The sequence below is a fragment of the Tamandua tetradactyla genome, chromosome 25 (genome assembly GCF_023851605.1).
Source record: "Tamandua tetradactyla isolate mTamTet1 chromosome 25, mTamTet1.pri, whole genome shotgun sequence".
NCBI lineage: Eukaryota > Metazoa > Chordata > Mammalia > Pilosa > Myrmecophagidae > Tamandua > Tamandua tetradactyla.
In genome coordinates this window covers 1,545,189-1,565,239 of record NC_135351.1, presented here as the reverse complement: position 1 = coordinate 1,565,239, position 20,051 = coordinate 1,545,189, and the positions used below count along the sequence as shown (strand labels likewise).

Genomic DNA, 20,051 nt, shown 5'->3' with positions numbered 1-20,051 from the left:
TGTGCAAAAACCACTGTTCTGTGGAAGAGTAGTTTACTGTGGTCTCCTCTATCATTCATTTCTGCTTTACTAACTTGTAAATTAATCCATTTAGAACCACCTATGTCATACAATACAGTTGCCTTGACCTTTGTTTCCAAAGCGTTTTGGCAGGTTATCTTTGTTTTGGTCATTTGAAGAAGTTCAAGACAGTATAGCACAAAGAGCACTGAGCTGGGGTAGACCTGAGTTCCAGGTCTGCTTCTCTTCCTTAGAAGCTAATTGTGGAGACGAGTTACTGCATAGGATTATTGGGAAAATAAATGAACCAATGTATGTGAAAGTGCTCTCATAATGGAAAACCCTCTATACTATAAAGTGTTTTAGAATTGGCCAAACAAAAGTAATTTTCTGAATCTTCACTTGAGACTTCTTTTATTGGGGGGGGCAAATGTTTGTAATCTTAGAAAGAAGTTGTTGGATGGAAAATCTAGAGGGATTTTTTTCCTAGAAACCTGTGGAAATAATGTTACAAACTGAAACAGATTTATACCAGTCCCTGTGTGTGCATTATCAGTGTTGACAAAGAAACCACAAGTTCGAATTGCCCCGTGGAGGCTCCCCATCCTTGGCAGTAAAATTGTTGGCTTTGGGGTTGTCCCTCTAGTCCTTTGTGTTAACTCACATTTCTTAAAAGGAGGTGTCGGATTCCAGTGTTGGAAGTTGGGTATCTCTTAAAAAAAAGTTGCTTTAAGCAACCGTTTAACTGGTAGAGTGAACTTTGCTCAGAGCTAGTTTCAGAGCAATCAGGACCAAGCTGTTCTTAGAAATGAGTGTAAATTGTGAGAAAGGCAGTGAATGAAGAAATCTAGGAAATAGAACAAGGTTATGAGATAGGACCTGCATGGATTTGAGTGAAAGGGGACAAGAATAAGGTCAGTGATATGTTAAGGAGAATGTAATAGTTCTAAAATGTAGGCTAGAAGGTAGATGAGGTCTTTGCAATAGCCTGCAAACTTATTAGTAACTTGAGGGTGCTTTGGCTGTGATGGATCCGCAAGGGGTCTAGCTGTGATTGCGAAAGCAACTCACAGAAGTAGACCATCAAGCAGGCTTTTCATCTGCACCCACATGCAGCCAGTGACCCTCTTATTTGGACAAGTGGGACCAATGGGCAGGGTCTGGCACATAGCTGAGTGTACAGTGGGGGCAACCAATAATTCTGATGCATTAACCTATTTAGCCCAGGAAAAGGAAATGAGCTTATCAGCACTTTTAGTTTTTCAATTTAAGAAAGGAAAACAAAACCAGGTTAGGATGCTAATAGGAAGGTCTCGATGAAAAAAAAAGGAAGTATAAAAAGCTAAGATTCTGTGCCCCACATTTCTGGCTTTTCTTGAAGAAAGGCTCAGAGACAAAGGATGCCAGTGCAGAGGAGAGGTCACAGGACCCCCAGTCCACTATGTGCTCAGATTTCTAAAATGCTTCCTCTGCTAAATGTATGGAGTGCAAAGACGGTCTCAAGAATATTTCTAAAAAGGGATAGGGTCATAAGGACTGGGTTAAGAGAAGGGCTTTGTTCATGGTAGATGCTCAACCATTCTCTCCTCGAACTAACTAGACTCCAAGACATGTCAAGAAATCAGGAGGGAAGCCAAAGAATCAAAAGCACCTTCTGCTTGCCCCAGAGTTCTGCTGAAGAGGGGAAGGAGGGGGCAAGGTGCCAGGGCCTAGCTGACTGGGCGGGAAGTAGGGAGGGGGTGAAGGGGGATGTGACCGCGGACAGAATGGAGCAGACCCACGCAATGCTCTTACCCAGTGAAGAGTGAACAGTCTACACATATCATTACATCAAATAACGATATCTGCACTGGCAAATAATGAGTCACGAGTTGACACTTATTAAGCACCAGGCCCTGCCCTTAAGAAGCAGACAATCTCTTGGCAGGGAGATGCAAACAGTGATAGTGGCACACAGGAAGGGCCTCTTTGTGACCACGAGTCCTAGCAATCCATACACGTGCAAGTTAGGACATCACCAAATAGAGATGTTCTGTGATCTTTCCAGTAGAGGTAGACCCAATGGGTTGTATGTATGAACTAGAGGAGATGTTAATTCAAAGGTATGTTAGTGAGAATTTGTTGACAAAGAGAAGGCTCCTTGATAAGGAGAAGATCCTGCCTCCATTTACTTCTTGGGAAATGTAGATCATCTTATACTGAGTCTCTTATCGGAAGGGACTTCCAGAGATGATTTCAGCACAAGAAAACAAAACGCAAACGTCCCATTCAGGGTCCTCAAAACTAATCAAAGTGATTTTCAATTTTCTTTGAAGAGAGGACCAAAAAATGATAGAAAAGTGTGAAAAATCAGATTCTCAGCATCTTTTCACTTCTGTCTCTATAGAAAAAATGAAATGTAAGTAGTCAGCCAAAAGTCTATCCTTTGGGGAAACCTGATGAATTAGAATAGAGTAATGGTGTACCCACTGAAACAGAATGCAGTAAAGTCAGATGGGCTTCACCAGCCTCCAGTACTTCCTAAGAAAAGAGGGTTGACACAGAATGAAGAAAGTGAAATGCATATTTTTTTGTGTGTTTCATGAGGGACCTTACAGATACTCTGTACAAAAATGGACTTAAAATGCCTCCCAGAGGCATACCTAGAGTATTTGACACCCAGAGTGTATCATTAACTCCCCTCCTCTACATGGTAGAATTGTTTTCAGTAATGGTCAGGATATGAAATAAATAATAAGGGACAGAAAAGAAGCATATTCAGTGAAAATGTTCTTTTATTGAATTTTATATATTATTTTCATGCCAATAAAACAAAAGCAAAAATTCAATAAATATCACAATGAAAAGAAAAAGCCATGTACTAATACGTTTTAATTACAATAAAGTATATTTTGAAAAATGGAGAAAAACATATACCTATATATTAGTCCATCACATCATAATTACAGTTACGTTTTTGAGCCTTAATTTCAGCAATTTTTTCAATGATTTTGTCAAAACTGGACTTCTCTTTATATCACACTCAATAAACTGTATAGGTGGATTTGTCAATCTACCTGCATTCACCGTTGATAAGCGGACATTTTTTATTTCAACTTTAAAAAGTTTCTTGGGCGGGCCACAGTGGCTCAGCAGGCAGAGTTCTCACCTGCCATGCCGGAGACCCAGGTTCGATTTCTGGTGCCTGCCCATGCAAAAAAATAAATAAAAATAAAAATAGTTTCTTTTACATTAAGCAATATGTATACAAATAATTAAGAAAAGTGTCAACCAAAAGGAAAAGATTGGGAAGATTCATAAAATTCTATTTCATATCACATTTCAGAAATAGTATGTTCCTTTGGGATCAATTCTAGCAGCATTCAGTATCTCTGCAATCAAAAAAAAATTTAAAGACAAACATTGTGAGGGGTTGCAAAGAATGCTGGAATTGAAGTAACTGACTACTATCCACTGGCTACTTTTAACCTGCCGTTTAATTGCAGAAATACAAAACCACAGGGTGGTAGTGGGGTGGGGAGGATGTGTTGGGTGGGGGTGGGAGAGGTGAGACACAAACCTCCGTGATTCCAAACCTTAGAAACTTATTCTAAATAATGGCTGCAGCTGAGCCTGCTAGTGTTTAACCGACTGTCTAACTGGGAGTTCTATATGTCTATTTTCATGTAGAATACGTTGCTAATTAAAAAAAAAAAAGCTAATACAAATGTGTTAATTTGAAGTTCACGTATAGATTATTAAAACCACAGCAAACGCATCAATTGTTTAGACCAACAAAACTTAGAGCAACAAAAACGCTGCGGGAGGAGTATCTATCACTGGCATGGCCTGGGATGGCCGGCACTGCGTGGAAGCAGAAGGCAGACCACGTTTCCGAGTTTGGTGCAAGTGGGTTTGGGTTCCTGGACATGTGCTCCGTGCTCTTGCGTCCTCTGCATCCTGGACCAGCACAGCGAGTGGGGTCGATGCTCCCGGGTCTTTTGGGACCCCAGGCGCGCTTCAGTCCCTGAAAGCTCTGCAAGTCTCCAGGGTCACACAGGGTGGGGCGTGGGCGACATAGAGTATGGAGAATGGGCGTGGAACACCCGCGGGAGTTGCAGAGGCGCTCAGCCATTGCACATGGGTTCCGTGCTCTCTGGGTGCCCTGCCAAGCCCGGCAAGGAGCCACAGGCTTGGCTGGAGTGCCCCAGGGCCCCCGCCCCTCTGGCTTCCTCCTTTCTTGTTTCACAGGTGCCTCTCCCTTCCCAATACCCTTTTGCACACCTCCCTCTGTGTCTGATTCTGGAGAACCCAAACCAGCACAGCCTTAGCTATTTCAATCAGATGGCCCTTACTTGTTTGCACTCCAAATGTCCCATAATTTGGTAGGATCTTCTTCCCAAAGGTCCTTGGGGGCATTCCTACAGGGGTTCTTTCCAGGTTCCTGATCCTTCCCCCCCCCCCCCCCCCCCAGCCTCTACTGTCAATAGCTTCCTGTTCCAACCCTTCCTGCCCAGGGCCCAATTAAATCTAAGACTGCTGATGGCTGTGCCTAGCATGCAGGACAAAGGCCCTGGGTACTGACCACCTGCCCCTTCTGTTGGTCAGTCTCTGATTGGATCTCACAAAGATCCACAACATGGAAAAGCCTGCTTGCAGGTTCCAACCTCAGGTGTCAGACTTTTTCTGGTACCTCCCTCTACCTGGAATGCCCTCGACCCTTTCTTCCAAGTTCCTCTGACCCCACTTCACTGCCCCCAGGCAGCCACACTGGCCTTGCTCTCTGCACCATATCTGCCCTCTTTCCCCAATTAGATTAGAAGTCTCTGAATTCAGGGGCTGCCCTGCTGAATGTTTTCCCTCACAACAGTGTGCACTAGGCTAGGATCTAGAGACAGATCAAGAAGTGAACCTAATAACCACAACACTGCAGCACGTCAAGAGCACTTGGGGTATCCACTCCCAGCTCTTCAAAGGTGGGGAATCTCCCCTCATGGTTCAGCAAAGGTTCAGACACTACCCTGACCCCCAATGGCCTTCCCTCGCAGGGCATGATTTCTCCAAACAGGCAACTGGGGAAAGCACAGGTCTGTAGGGGCACGTCAGCATGCATACTTCTAGCATACTTTCAAAGATGAAAGCAGTGAGTCACAGAGTGAAGCTTTAGATGTAACACTTTTGGCACCAAGCATGGAGGAGAACCCAGATTCTCCACTCAGACCCACTACTAGTATCTATCAGCTGGTTGAGACTCAGATGCTTCTTGGAAGCCAGAAGCACTTCCTCCCTTCTCAACACTGAATCACTGGCCCCACCTGACTGTGGGCAGAGCGGCCTGTGTGGGAGGTGACTGCCTGGCCCCACGCCTGGGTTGCTGTCCCCCAGGACCCCACCACAGAAGCTCCCTGCTGGCTGGCTTCCTCACTGGGTTTTGACAGGGCCAGGGGAAACAGGACAGGGGGAAAAAGAAGGGGTGCTTCTCCCTGCCCCTCCCTACTTTGCTTTTCAGACCAGCCTTGGCTACAGGTTCTGTGGGTCCACCCCTCATGGTCCCAGCTCTCACTGGGTAATACTGGGAAAACTGTCTCCCAGCCCTGCCCCTTCTTCCCCTGCTGATCTCTGGCTACATCAACATCTACAGTTGCTTCCCTGAATTCTGTTCTTGATGAGGGTCTGTTCATTAGAGTTGAGTTGAACTGTTTTCTGCTGGGGCCCTGGAAACCAGCTCTGCCTCACCTCTCCTTGATGATGGACATCTTCTCAGATTAGAATAGCGTGTTCTTGAACTTCTTACAGATGCCTTACCGGACACCTAGTGCTCCTCATTTTGAATAATGTTGGAAGTATTACAGGACAAAACAGCACTTGCTTAGTGTGCTGGGTACGACATCTCCCCACCCCCTGCTGCCTTCCTGCCATGGGGTAACTGAATATTCCCATAAAGGGAGACATCACGGTGCATCCTGGGGCCCCTGGGCTCTGCTGGCTACTCAAGGCTAAATTAGAGACTCCCAATCAGTTATGTATGCCACCAGCAGGCTTCAGTAGAAAGAAGAGATAAATGAATTGCCTTTGTGCCACCTCCTAGCTTCTTCATTTTATCTCCTGACTCACACTCCACAAAGCCTCTAATCTAATGGAAACCCACCTTCAGGAAAGGACATTAATACAAATGTATGCATCTGCTACTGTTCAGCAATTTAACCCACCCCATGTACAGGCATTTCAAAAGGAATGGTGGAATTTTAGGCACACCTTGGTCTTTAGGAGCATACTACCTGGATTCCAATCTCAACTTAGACACTTTGTGGTGGTGACACTGGGCAAGCCCCTTGAATTGTCCAGAGCTTGGGTACCTCATCTGAAAAACGAGGATAATCACCCTACCTATCTTGCAGGGTTGGGTGTGAAGTCTCAAGGCCAGCTCTTGTCCCACACATAGTGCTCCATGACTGCTGGCTATTATTAGGTTAATTGTCTTGCCATCTAGATGGGAGGCATTTTGGGATTGGAGGGACCTCCTCAGACACATAAAATATCACCAAGGAAGGCTATGGGTGAAGCTGGCTCTGGCTACCTGGACCATACATTGGGTGGGCTCCCTCTGGCACTGTTCATACCTTCTAAAGAGTACCTTTGGTGCTGACCTCCAAAGAAGTTCCCCCACATGAGTGGGCTGCCTTTTGAGGACTCCCCCAAGATCCTGCAGAGAACCAGGATCAAGCACAGCCAGGCCTGCCTGGCCTATAACCAACAGGCATGCCTGTTACTGGCTCAGGACCTTGGTCTTTCATCTGCCTTGGCAGTCAGGGCCTGCACCTAGACGCTCAGGTTGAGGATGATTGGAAGAGGCTCCAGCAAAGCTGAGAACTGTCTTCTCTGCTTGGGGCAGGGAGCATCTGACGTGAAGCTGAATTCCGCATGTCCCTGTGTCATGCCTCTTGGACCCAACCCATGGACACATCTGGTTCTTAGAGATGCGAGAAAACTATTGCCAACAGTTTACAAATGGCACCTCTCCTCTCCTGCCTCCTTACCTTTACCACTGTCATCATAGCAGGCAGCTTCATACAAAACCAAGGATATTCCTAGCAGCTGACTGACCTCAGCACATGACAAGCCCTCTCCAAAGACTCCTGTTCTGAGGGAGCTTGGGTTTCTTACAGAGAAGGACACACCCTTTTTAAAGCAGAAGGTGACATTTCTCTAATGCACATGAAGAGGGCTTTTTATTCTTATTTTCAAAAGGGTTCCTTCAGTACTATGGGGAAACCCAGAGCCAGCCAGCAAAAGGCAAACCTGCTCCCCAGCCAAGATGGTTCCAGTTTATGCTGGCTTGGCCATTTCTTCCGGAGAGGAGTCTATAAGGCAATCAGATGATTAACCGACTTAGGGCGAGAGGGGCCAACCACAGTATTGTTACCTGTCACCAGTGTGCATTCTTAAGGACAAAGTGACTAAGCAAAAGACCTGTGAGCTGAATAGCCCTCCTCGAGTCAAGTTGGGAAGATGGGCGGATAGCGTCCTCAGTACCATTTCTAAAATCTGCCCCAAACTACATTACTCCTTGAAGTGCTAAGGAAATGTTAATACCCAAAGAATCAAAGGTTTCTTTTCCCCCTACTCCCAGCTGGTTTTCTTAACCAGGATATTATACATAGGATGAAGACAGCAATGAGTCCATCCAAAAGGCTTCTTTTATTCTGCCCTGTTCTAAACAGTCAACACCACACTCAAGTAGAATATTGAGTTGCCCAGTACTTTGCACCTGCTAAACAACTCTCTTTAAAAGCCAGACTCTAATAACTGAACTAGAAACTTCAGGAAACCATGTAATTTTACAACTGTGAACTGTTAGCTCTTTATAATCAATAGTTTGCATAAATATCTAGAATAAATATAAAAACCTAAAGCTGCAGATGTTCAAACAGGGACTGGGAAAGTTTTCCCCTAAAGGAAAGAAACACAAACTCAGCAGTTGTGAGCTTTAGTCAAGTTTATTTAAAGTAGTTAAGTCTAAGCTGCAAAACAAAACATTAACTTTGATACTGGAAGAAATGCCACTGAAAACATTGTGTCCCATAATTCCAGTCACTCAAAATCTCTAATGTGTGTGTGTGTGTGTGTGTGGGTGGGTGGGGGGGGATCATGAGAGCAAAGCGTCCACATTTCCCTGCCCTTCAAGGTCTGTGATGAAAGCCAGAGTGTCTGACTGAAGACTTACACTGCTTCTTGAGGTGCCTAAGGCACAAGGAGACCCTGCTATCTCCTGAGAAGGGGATAGAAAGACATTTTCGAGCCTCCAAGAGAAAAACAAGGCAGTTTGGGGTTTTTGTTTTCTCAGTTTCTTCTTCTCCCTGAGTAATAAAAAGGAAAGGGAAGAGGAAGTGCCTTCTGAAGCCTTGGCAATTTCTTGTTAAGTGTATATATAAATACAGCGTGTTGAAAGCACATTCTTAATAAAATTATTAATAACTCAGAGTCAGGATGGGAGGAGTCATCTAATGTGGGATCACAGGGTTTTGATTCTTACTGTGTTCCCCATTTTTATGATTCGCCCAGCTCTGGTTGTGCAACTTACTATCCAACATTTCTGTGGGTGCCCCAGGTACCTGCCTCCAAACTGGGACTGAGCTCCACACAACTTGGACACCGCAAAACATGACTCCCTGCAGCCTAAGGATTTCTTTAAATAAGAACAAAACAATGAAGCACACACAGACACACCAATCACCAGAATCTGTATGTTGTCTCTTTACAAGAGTAACACGAAGTAGTCCCATAAGTAGGAAATGGGACAGAGATGAGAAAAAACTGGCACCAGCAATGCACTGAGTCCCAAGAAGTCCCATGGAAAAGAAGGTGCTCTGAGAAACATGCTTTAAAGTCAAAGATCTCCTTGGGCAGGACTTGTAAACAGAAAGGTATGCCTAGGACCTGGGAAAGGCAGGCATCCAAGGGAGACGTGAGCTCCATGCATCACACATCCTTATACATCCTCTCTCCGCCATGGTGACACTGTTCTGTCCACCAGATATCGCCAGGTCAAAATCACATCTCTCAAGCCTTGTGCCCTTATGCTCCAGGTTCATAGGACAATGCCTAATGGCTAATTTGGTCTGTCCCCAAAATCTTGGTAATGACAGAGATAGATAACCTGGCCATTATCTGACTAGTCTCTGGAAAGTCCTCACAGCTAAATTAAGAAATTGGAAATTCGAATTACACACTAACTGTAGTGAGTCTGGTTACTGGGGGTCAGTTCTGGATGCCTGACACACTTGAATGCCTAACTTGTGAAGCTGTTTTGCACCCAGGATGCCAGAGATGAGCCCTTTGTGGCTCTAGATGAGCCCCATTATTGGCCCTAGACCTGGGAATCAGCCAGCCTCAATATTACATAGGCTCACACAGCCATCATGATGCAGGGAGATGCTGATGGAAAAGAACCACTGCATTAGAAGCAAGACTCCAGTGGGTGGCAGGCCACTAAGCCTTTGCTCCTCAACATTCAGCTGAGCACCAAGAATGCTTGTTTATTCCCTCCCAATCTCTCTCCAATCTACGGCTGTGACCCTGCTTCTTTCAACTGGGCAGCTGTGACTGCTGTCCCTCATTGGCCCCAGTGTGTATCTATGTAAGCCTGTGTTGATGGGAGCCTGCATTCAAAGGGGACCTCCAGTGCACATGAATAGTCCCGTGCTGGCTCAGCAGGGCATGGTGAGTCCTCCAGTGCCCATGGAAACATGAACATGCTGCTTATAGGGTAAAGAGTTGAAAACCCAGTTCTGGAACCAGACCAGGGGCATGTTATCTACCCTCCAAGAGTTGGTGTGAGAATTAAATCAGGTAGTTACCAAACAATTAGTAGGTGGTTGCAAATATTAACATGACTGACCAGGTCCTTGCTCATGTACATATAGCCTTGTCTTGCCCACTTTGCCACCATTCCCCACCCCCCTGGTGCTTGTCCTACTCACACAGAAAGACTTATGGTCACCCCTGGCTAAACTAGAGTTGTGGTTCTCCATCCCCATTCCCTACACATAGCTCCAGGGAATATCTGTAACAGTGCTTATTGCCCAGCTCTATAATTGCCAGTTTTGCTAACAGCCAAACCTTCAAGGTAAGTCTTTCTAAGAAACAAGAATGCACCTTTGATCCTGGCCTAATCCCATGGCACTGCCTTTTATGAATATGTATTTGTTAAGTGAATGAATGCATGAAGGAGTGAGGAGGGAGGAAGGATAGGCAAGAGTCCTGACCCAGTGACATCTCCTGTTTGTATGCCATGACTCAGAGACTGAATCTGGTCTGTTTTTATAGAAAACTGCAGGAAAAACAGTGTGAGAAAGCTGGGCCACAAACTTCCTTATATTAGGATCTGAGTCCCTTAAGGGTCCTGGAGTTCACTGCTCTCCATTGACAGAGCAATCATAACCCTTAGTTTGGTTATCAACAGAAAATAGCCTCTGGCATCTAATATCTAGACATGTTCCCACAATTCTTAACCTAAGTGCTCCTGCAAGCTTCCAGAGAAATGTCGGTGTTTGCTGCCACCCCTCATGCCCCAAACAAATCTTCCAGAGACCCAAAGGGTAAACGTAGCTAGATGGAGGCTCTGGGCTTCCACAGCTGTGCTCACTTTTCCGTGGTGGTCTTGACTCTCTTGTGCCCTCACCTTGCAAACCCCTGATGTCCAGAACACAGAGGCAGCTTGGCCAAACCCTGAATTTCTTCCTCAAACCACTGCCTCTCCCTCTCACCTTGTCCAATGATTTGGAATTAAAAGATCCAGGTTTGGGTTATAGCTCCATTAACATGATCAGTTTTAGGTGACTTTCTTATCCTCTTTGAGTTTCAAGAGAATGAAATAATACTTCCTACAGCGGTCTATAAAGCATAAGGACAGTACTTCCTGACCAGCAAAGCACCATGCAATTATGTGATTATTACTGTTGGTGCTAGATTCTATCCTACATTAAAGAAAAGGTGGAAAAGAAAGGACATGCAGATAGATAAAAGACGGACCAATCTACTGGACTGGGATTGTTGTAAATAAACTCAATTACCTGTATAATGCTATTGCCTCACACCGCTATATGCCACATTAAGGATGTACTAAGATTCTGTAGTCAGAGTTGTCTGAGTTTCCCACACAAGACAAGATTCTGGCACATTCCTAAAGACAGGTCCTGGTAGACACAGGAATCTTAGTCTCTAGGAGAACAATCAAAAGTGTCTACAACAGGATTATCAGTGTTATACTGGGTATATAAGCCTTGTTAAGACTGAGGGTGTTTCTGCTCTGACACTGTTCTGTGCATGTCACCTCCAGCCTACCAGGGACAGCTGTCAGCATGGATGGCCTGGCTCCAGGCCCTTCCCGGGAACCTGAGTCAAGAGCTTCTAGGCATTAGAAACACAAACCCAGAACCTATGACAAGCCTGCCACCTATAGTCAAAGGGCCTGCATATATTAGCTGCTGAGTTCACCTGCCCTAAAGAAGTTAAATTTTTCTCCTCTTGCTAGATTCAAATAAGGAAAATTTAGGAAATTGTATTAAATAGCTCTTCAAGACAGTTTCTTTTCCTTAAGATTAAATGCTTGATATGGAGTCAGAATAACATATTTAATTTTCAGCAAATATTCATGGTGTACCTGGGCTGCAAACCCCTGCGTTAAACACAGTAATTCAGGGTATCAAAAACTCAATTCCCATTTTATGCAGGCAAAAGCAAACAAAAACAAACAAACAAAAAGCAATTCTGTTGTGATGGCTTGGAGTTAAGCACCCCAGAAAGCCATGCTCTTAATTTTAATCCATCCTTGTGGGTGTGAACAAATTGCAAATAGGATATTTTTTATCTTTTTGAAGAAGTTATTTTTAATTAGGGTGTGGCCCAACTGAATCAGGATGGGTTTTAATTCTATTACTGGAGGCCCTATAGAGATGGCCACACAGAGAGAAGTGACGGGAGCAGCCAGAAACTGGAAGTCAAGGGAGAAAGAGGAGAAAGGAGTCAAGAGGAGAAAGGAGAGGACATTGCCATGTGATGGAAAAGCCAAGGACCCCAAAGACTGCTTGCCAGCCAGAACGTACGACCCAGGGAGGAAGCAAGCCTTCTAGCCTCTGAAATCATGAGCCAATAAATTCTTGTTCAGCCAATCCACTGTAGTACAATATATGTTTTAGCAGCTAGGATGAAACATCGACTATCTTAACTTCTTTTACCTCACAATGGAGATCAATATTTCTCTCATGTAGAAATTAATTCAGTTCTAGCATCAGCTGTACCGGAAGGAAAACAGCCTCTATGAGAAAACTAGCATCACTGCATGGGATGACTTCCACCTTTTTTGTAATCCTCAGAGGCAAGAACGAAAGTGCCTTCACGCTAGGTTAAGGAAGAATCCTTGACACGTAAAGCTAAATTTGGTTGAGTTGCCCTTTATTAACAAAAAGTGTAGTTTTTGGTAAATTCCACCATAGAGGACACATACACCAAAGAGATATTTCCCAAGCTGGGAAACTTAAGAACATGTGAGCAGAGTTCACGCAGTACAGTCCCAGACATTATATTCCTCCTTGGTTAGCTGCGCATGAGAAGCAATCCCTAATACTAAATGGTGTGACTAGGCTCTTAAAATAGTATTATAGTCATTAAAGTAAGGTTAAAGAATTAGCCAAGGCAGTTGAGGTCAGGTAAAAATATTTTTCTCGCTAAAAAAGTATGCGTAGTTATCAATGTATAGCATCATGATTCTACATGCATTCAATTTATTATTAAAAGCAAACCAGTTTACAAATCACTGGTAGATACTTAAACTCTAGGTTGCTTTTCTTTGGGGCAGCACCAGCCTAAACACTGTGGCTTTCCAATATTTCAGAAACTTCACGTACATTACAGTCTTCTGAGAAAGGCCAAATATTTCAGAATTCCAGGGGTGGCTGTGGAGAAAGGATATCGCTGGCAACAAATATTAAAACAACATTTCAAGACTTATAGGAATACATTGAGATGTTCCTAAAAGTACACACATATAAGCATTCAAGCAAATATCCTAAATGCTCTTCCTATTAACATATTTACATTTTTTTTTTTGGTCTAAGGGGAAAAGGCACTTCATAGGCAGATGTATGTATCAGAGCTGTACAGCCCCATGAGCCCCACTGCCCTTTCACTGGGTGTATCTGGGGTTTGCGCTTCTGCTAGTGTCAAGTAACCTTGCTCTCCCCAGCCTAAGAGCTCACCTTTGGCACACCCTCTACAATGCACAGGAAACTGCTCTTATTCAGGGGTTCTTTGTGTGGTGGAACTTAGAGAAACTGGGTTGCAACATCTTTTGAGGAAGAGGTTGAGTATATTTTTTCATTCGTGAGGCTCTGTGTGCTTAAACACTTGTGTTGGTGTGGAGGCCTGGGGCACAGAGGTGGGCCCAGCAGCAGATACCTGCTGTCCAGGCCACAGGCACTCTCCAACATGCCTGCACATTCTGCTGAGCTCGCCTAAATGTGGATGCTCACCATCCAGAAAGCATCCTTCCTGGAGCCCAAATGAGAAACTTTAAACATCTTAATGGTATTGAGGCTTTTTCATTGGGCTTCAAAAGCCATTGTGACCGAGCATTTTCAACAATAAGGCAGAGTTCATTGGTATACAAAAAAAAAAAAAAAAAAAAAAACCTTTGCAAAGATTTTAATGAGGTAGCTGAGATCAAATACCAAATCCACAGCATACACAAAGGTGCTTAATAAGCATTTATGAACACAAACTGCTACAGTGCCTAATCTTTTTTTCCCCAATTCCTGAGGTGCATGCAAACCTTGAGAAGTACCTACTGCAAAGTGGGAGCAGCAAGAGGCTGGAAGAAGTGACCCTGGGCAGCAGAAAAACGAGAGGCTCTCAGGCACAGAACAGCTTTGGCTGAAGTGGTATCCCACTTCACGGAGCTGACACGCAGGCCCACAGAAGAAAATGAAGAGACGTGATGGAGCTGAAAACAGGGCCTGGCTGCACTTACACAGAGTCTGAGACAGCATTCAGAACGCACCCTTCTCTCCAGGGCAGCAGAACATGCTCAGGAGCCCTGCCTTGCTTTCCAGCCCTCGCACAGCCCACAGATGCCTGGGCTCTGAGACCCAGGCTTTGAAGTAGCCTCCTCTCAGGACTCATCCCCGAGTTCTCCTGTGTGCCTGCTCACATGCACAGGCAGCTCCTTTTTGAGCGGTGTGCTCAGAGTAGGACTTGAATGCCTTCCATGTGGGAGGATGATGATGCTCGTCCTGGTGGTGGGGGTCTTGTGAATGTCCTGGCAGCACTGATAGTCACATGCCACACAGGCAGGCAGGGCAGGTGGGGCTACGTGCAGCTCCTTGGGCAGCGGCAAGCTTAGAGGATGCAGGGCTGGGTGCAGCCATGGAGGGGAGCCTTGAGAGTTCCTCCACCAAAGACTGGGGTCCTGCCCACACTGGCCCAGGTCTCCCTACCCCAGGAGTCTCCCCATCCCAGGGGTTGCAGAGGCACCCAACCACCACTGTACACACAAAGGAATGCACCGAGTACAAGCAGATGAGAGAGTAAGGAGCCATCCCCTTCCCATTAGGTCTCTGTCGTATAGTTCCTATAGGCCAAGGGAGGGAGGGTTGAAAACCCACCCCACCGCCTGGTACCTGGCGGGGGCTCCGCATGCCCTTGCTCTTTATATTTACCCAGGATGTTTTTGGCTTCTTCTGCATCCTGCAAAGGGCTCTCTCCATATTCTTCCTTCAACCACTGCCGAAACTGGAGAGGTTGGAAACAAAGCAAGAATGCCAAACACATACACCTACCTGGTTCACATGTGCTTCTGTGCACCACTAAATGGAACAGATTCTGCCAAACGCAAATAGGAAAATGAACAAGCATTGGACAATCACAGAACTTGCAGTGATCTGGCAGTGCCTAGTAAGAGAGAGAACTGCCTTTTCAAGATTTTGGCCTAAGGACTTGAAAGCAAAGCAAACCAAGAAAGATGGCATTTCACCAAGAGGGAAAGAAACAGAAGCTACCATGGGGCACCCAGAATGGAAACAGCATAATGGAAATTAGGAAGGGGCTGAGGCTGCAACTGGTGCACAAGGGGCTGCATGACTCCATGGCTATGCAAAGTGGGGGTTTCTGGGGCCCAGTGTCCTTTGTGGGCCATACCCACCCTGACCCCTACAACTCCAGATGCACACCAAAGACTGAGGACATCATCTCTGGGCTTCTGTCCACGTTTCAAAAGTTTCCCTAAGGATCAAGTACCTGTTGGACTTCGTGCTTTTCAAACTCCTGCAGTTGCCTTTGGAAACCCAGGTTGGGGTTGGCACAGGACCGTCCTGCACGAACAGTATGCAGGGCATCTTCCCAGCCGAAGTCAGTGACAGTCATGATATAGGCTGTCACCAGCGTTACACTTCTGGAGACCCCAGCCAGGCTGCAAGACAAAGAGGTCAGCACCATGTGGGGCCTTCAAGGGTACCTTTGGTTTCATGTTTCTATCACCCAGTCCCCTTGGAGCAGCAGGTTCTGAGGGCCTTGTTTTAGGAAGTCTCACTACCCTGAAGTTTATTTATGTGAATGGCAAGCAAGTATGTTCCTGGAAAATCACCCAGAAACATAACCTGGTTTCTGTCTCCTCTGTTACACTAGAAACTCTGGCATTCTAGAGCTGCTTTAATTGATCACACATAGAAAAACACTTAATGAGAAATCAAACTGACCAAGACATGCTAAGATCTTCTTAAGCAAGAGTACATACGTACCAATGGACAAGACAGCCCTCCCCTTGGAGCCGGCACTCGTGAATGAATTTAATGCTTTCTTTGAAATGCCTCGTCCTGGGGGAAGAAAAAAGAGAGAAGTGACACCTCTGCACTGTAGTCAACATGTGATGCCAAGAAAAGTCCAGCTGAGGTTTCTTAGAAAGGTCTCAGCATCCATATCACCAGAACCTGGTCAGATTGGGCTAGAGCTGCCTCAGCTTTACAATATATCCCGGGAAGGATGCTCATCTTCTGGAAAATTTGGAATTTCTCTTCAAGAGAAAATCCTTGCCACAGCCGCCAAGGCTTGGGGGTCTCAATGCCCAGTCACCCCTTTGCGTTCAGTCTGAAATCCCAACTTGGCAACATACCCAAGGTTCTTGTGGTCCCCTGTGAGGTGCAGTCACTTGGTGAGAACGGCTCCCACATCATTCCAGCTCCCAAAAAAGAGCTGGTTTATTTCTGACAATCTGAAAAACTTAAAAACAACCCTCCAATATTGGTCTACTTTGTCTTTGATAAGAGTCTTCCTTCCTCACAAAGCTGCTGCTGCCTTCCTTCCCCACAGAGCTGCACAGGACAGAAATTGCAGTTCAGATCCCTGCTCTGCCCCACCTGGCTGTGGGGACAGTACCTCACAGGGTGGATGGGGTGAGGTAATGTATGTAAATGTACTAGAAAACTGCAAAGTCCTGTCTACCTATGGATACTGCACCCCTCACTCACACCTTTTCCCGTAGCTCTAGGTGGGACATTGTGCTGAGTTCTCAATTTATAACAATACATTGGATTCAAGCTCTGCCCTGATGAGTACACAACATTACTATTAATGAACTTTTAATTTGGGAATAATTGCAGATTTACATGAAAGCTGCAAACAGTTCAGAATTAAGGTCTATCCCTCACCCAGGTTTCCCTGCTGTTAACATCTCACATAACCATTTTACATGGGTGACAACTAAAAAAAATCAACACTGGTATATTACCATTAACTAAGTTTTTCTGCCTACACTTCAAACATTTTTGTGGGAAATACTCTGTGGGTAAGTACAAAGTACATGTTTTTACGTTCAAAGACATCTTCTGTCTTTGAATATAAAGCACCAAAACACCAAAAGTTACCCACTGCCTGAACTCTTTAGCTTAAAGCACTGTGTACTGACTGTTTTCCTGGGACTTTAGAGATGAATAAGAAGTAGTTCTCAACCAAGTGAAAAACTTGGTCTGCTGTCTCATAATGGCTGGATTTAATAAGAATGGGAAACTGAGATGTGGCATAATGGACTCTTCTAGGTACTGACTGCAGAAGATATTCAGCAACTGAACTGCAGGTGATCAGCCAGGACAAGCAGGTGGGAGAAGAAAGATATACACCCATAATGTCTCCACAAATAGAAAGCCCTGTTCAATCAACCCATGGACTCCATACCTTATCTGAAACCTTTAACTCTCAGAACATTGCAAAAGATTCTTCAGCTAACGTTTCCAGTGACAAATGCTCCCAGCTGTAAACTTATAAAGAGACTCAGGAAATTGCAATTCTACTCCCAGATACTGGCTTGCTATAAAGCAGGCAAGAAAGGATTCTTGTACAAGGGACTCAGGAGGCTTGTCAAGTGGAGGCCCAGGAGGCCAGGCAGGGGCTCAATGTATGAAGGGGTGGGCACTGAAGGGAAGAAGCCAGCCAAAGCAAGGGGCTGAATGGACCTGTGCTGTGAGATCTTCAGGAGCCTCAGGTGCAACCAGCAATCTGGGCTGCTGAGAAATTTTTGTATTCTGAAGGGTCAGAACTATGGCAGACATCAGTTGCACTGATTGTTTGGGGGAGGAAAGTGCCTAGTCCCTTGGGAATTTCCTGTTTTCTCTTAAGTTCTGCAACTGAGATGTAAAGTTCTGCAACTGAGATGTAAAGGGAGGACAGTGAGGTAGGGTGGAGCCTCTGAAAAGTTTTCCCTTCCTGACAAAAGGAGAGCCTTCTTCTATCTCTGCCCCAGGATTCCTGCCACTGACCTGGAGGTGAGGATCAGGTGAGTTCCATCCGACATCTGCAGTCACAGGTGAGGAGCAGAGCTCCAAGGGTGAAAGGGTAGCAGGAGGGAGAGACAGGCTCCTGAGGGCCACCAGGGGCTCTGCCCTAACATGAACACATCCAGCTTCAGACTTCTTAGTATATGAGCGAAGTAAATTTATTTCTAACTTAAAACGCTGTTAATCAGGTATTCTGTTGCTTACAGCCAAATGCAATCTATCTGATATCAGCAACTAATTGGAAAATTTTCAAAGACTAGGCCAACACATCTGGCCCAGAAGTGGCTACAGGCGGCCGGTCTGCAAGCTGCTTTAAGGATTATCCAGTGCCACCTTCCCTCTGTGGAGGACCCGGAAAGTGCAGGAGGTCTGCACTCCAGCCCTGACAACTCCTGGTGGGCCCAAGTCACCCTGGCCTTGTGACTTTAGTCCTAGACTCAGGAGCCGGCGTGTGGAGTTAATGGCTGAGCTGGGGACAGATCCACCCTACGCTTGCAGCTCCATGCTCTTTCCTGTTCTCTGTGGGTCTTTTTCTTGCCAAGGAAAGCTGAGTCTATGACCATCAGCAGGGAAGAATGCAGCAACCAGAAAAGGAAAAACAAATCTGGAAACGAATGAAAGCTACCTGAGTAAATGCAGAAAGCCACCATCCCTTCAGAGCACACTGTGAAGACTAGGCCATGATATAAAAATGAACAGTGCACCTCCTTGCTGAGGCAGGGCAGAGTTGGTTCTCCTAAGCTCACCAAGGTCTGCAACATGAAAACTAAATCACTTTACTGAAACTCTTGAGTGGGAAGGACTTCTTAGATTTGCTGTTATACCTGCACTCACCAAAAGATAATCAGTATGAAACCCAGCCTTAAACATTGTGGGGTTTAGCCTGGGTTCAAGGGTCAGCCTTGCCACATCTCAAAACAAGAAAGCACGAGACACAGTCAATGCAGCAGCATTTCACGTGTCCAAAAGGGCTGACCCAACCCAAAACCCAGGGTCTGGAGTGATCTTACCAAGGAGTGAAGAGTCCCTCCCACCTGGCTTCACCCCTGTTCAGTTCTGTCTATACCCAGGGCTGAGCCCAGGACTAGCCCACATGACATAGCTCCTTTGTACTGTTATGTTGGGGTGAGGGTACTGAAGCCCCAGGCTCAGGTGTTGGGGACAGTGCTCCCTACAGCCCCACCTCAGGAGCATAAATGATGCCAATGAAGGGACTGCTCATTTTGCCCTATGGCAAAACGACCTGTGAACACAAGTAGGCACTGGGCCAAGCCAAGCAGACATTCCTAGAAATGTCTCTTCCAAGAAAAGCCAGAAGCAGGCAAACTCACTGTTGCTGGGTCTAGAACTGTGTGCTGCAGAGAGGGAGGGTTATTTCCAAGGAAGCTAATGACATAAGCCTAAATGCTGGCCTCTAAACTCCCTTCTCCACAGTGGGAAGTACCCTGGTCCCTGGCTTGACATTGCTCAATTCCAACGTGAAGCAGAAGCACACATCTGAAGCACCCTCACTGCCACAAGCAGTTTCAATGAACACAAGTTCCCTATTTCTGTGCTGCATTTTATTGGCAGGTAACCTTTCACTCTGATCAAAATACATATGGATTAAATCCTGGCCAAGAAATATGAGCTAGGCCTTTCCAAAAGTGAGCACCACCTAAACTAGTATGACAAATACACAGAGTAAGGCCTAGGAGTTATCTACACCTATTAGCCAACTGCAAACTCTACTCTGCCAAGTCTGTTGGAAGAACACGTCAGGCCAGACAAGGATACCTGCATGGGGAGACACATCTCCAGGTGGATTCCAGGCAGAGCCTGGCAGCTCCCAGCCTCCTCCCTCAGTCTATACTGACTGATTCTTAACCAGTGCACCTCCCCAACCCTCCCCTCCCAGTATTCTCCCTCTCTCCATCCAGAGACCAAGAGCCAGCAACCAAATCAAGCTTTCCTGACCTTTAAAGAGGTCACAGAAAGGATGGTACACGGCATCTAAAACCACACAGCACAATTTCCTTAAAGCCACATAAATGTGGGTACATGCTCCTTTTTTTTGAGATTGAATGATCACCTCTTACTCCAAGATTTGGAGGCTCTGATATCCACTGGAGACTCTGAGTCCAGTTCTGTCCTATGGAGAAGTGCTATGCTGAGTGTATTAGGAGTCCTGGGATCTGGCCATGCTCCCTAAATTTCCGACAAGGTTTTATATGTCAGGAAAGGCCACAAGAGTCCAGGCTGTTCCTAGAAGAG

The 20,051-nt window shown here is 45.6% G+C and overlaps 1 protein-coding gene across 4 annotated transcripts in view; it reads right to left on the bottom strand.

The window, feature by feature from the left end:
- Positions 1-4,474: 4,474 nt before the first annotated feature.
- DUSP22 (dual specificity phosphatase 22) overlaps positions 4,475-20,051 on the bottom strand; it is a 65,226-nt gene continuing 49,649 nt past the window's right edge. The window contains exons 5-8 of one of the 4 annotated variants that reach the window (XM_077143527.1): positions 15,771-15,845; positions 15,271-15,442; positions 14,694-14,766; positions 4,475-12,932 (exon numbers count right to left, since the gene is read on the bottom strand). In XM_077143527.1, the coding sequence (XP_076999642.1) occupies positions 12,886-12,932; positions 14,694-14,766; positions 15,271-15,442; positions 15,771-15,845 (367 nt within the window). In that variant the 3' untranslated portion in view covers positions 4,475-12,885. Of the gene's footprint in view, positions 14,767-15,270; positions 15,443-15,770; positions 15,846-20,051 lie in introns of all 4 variants that reach the window. The other 3 variants (XM_077143526.1, XM_077143523.1, XM_077143524.1) reach the window with 3 other exon arrangements.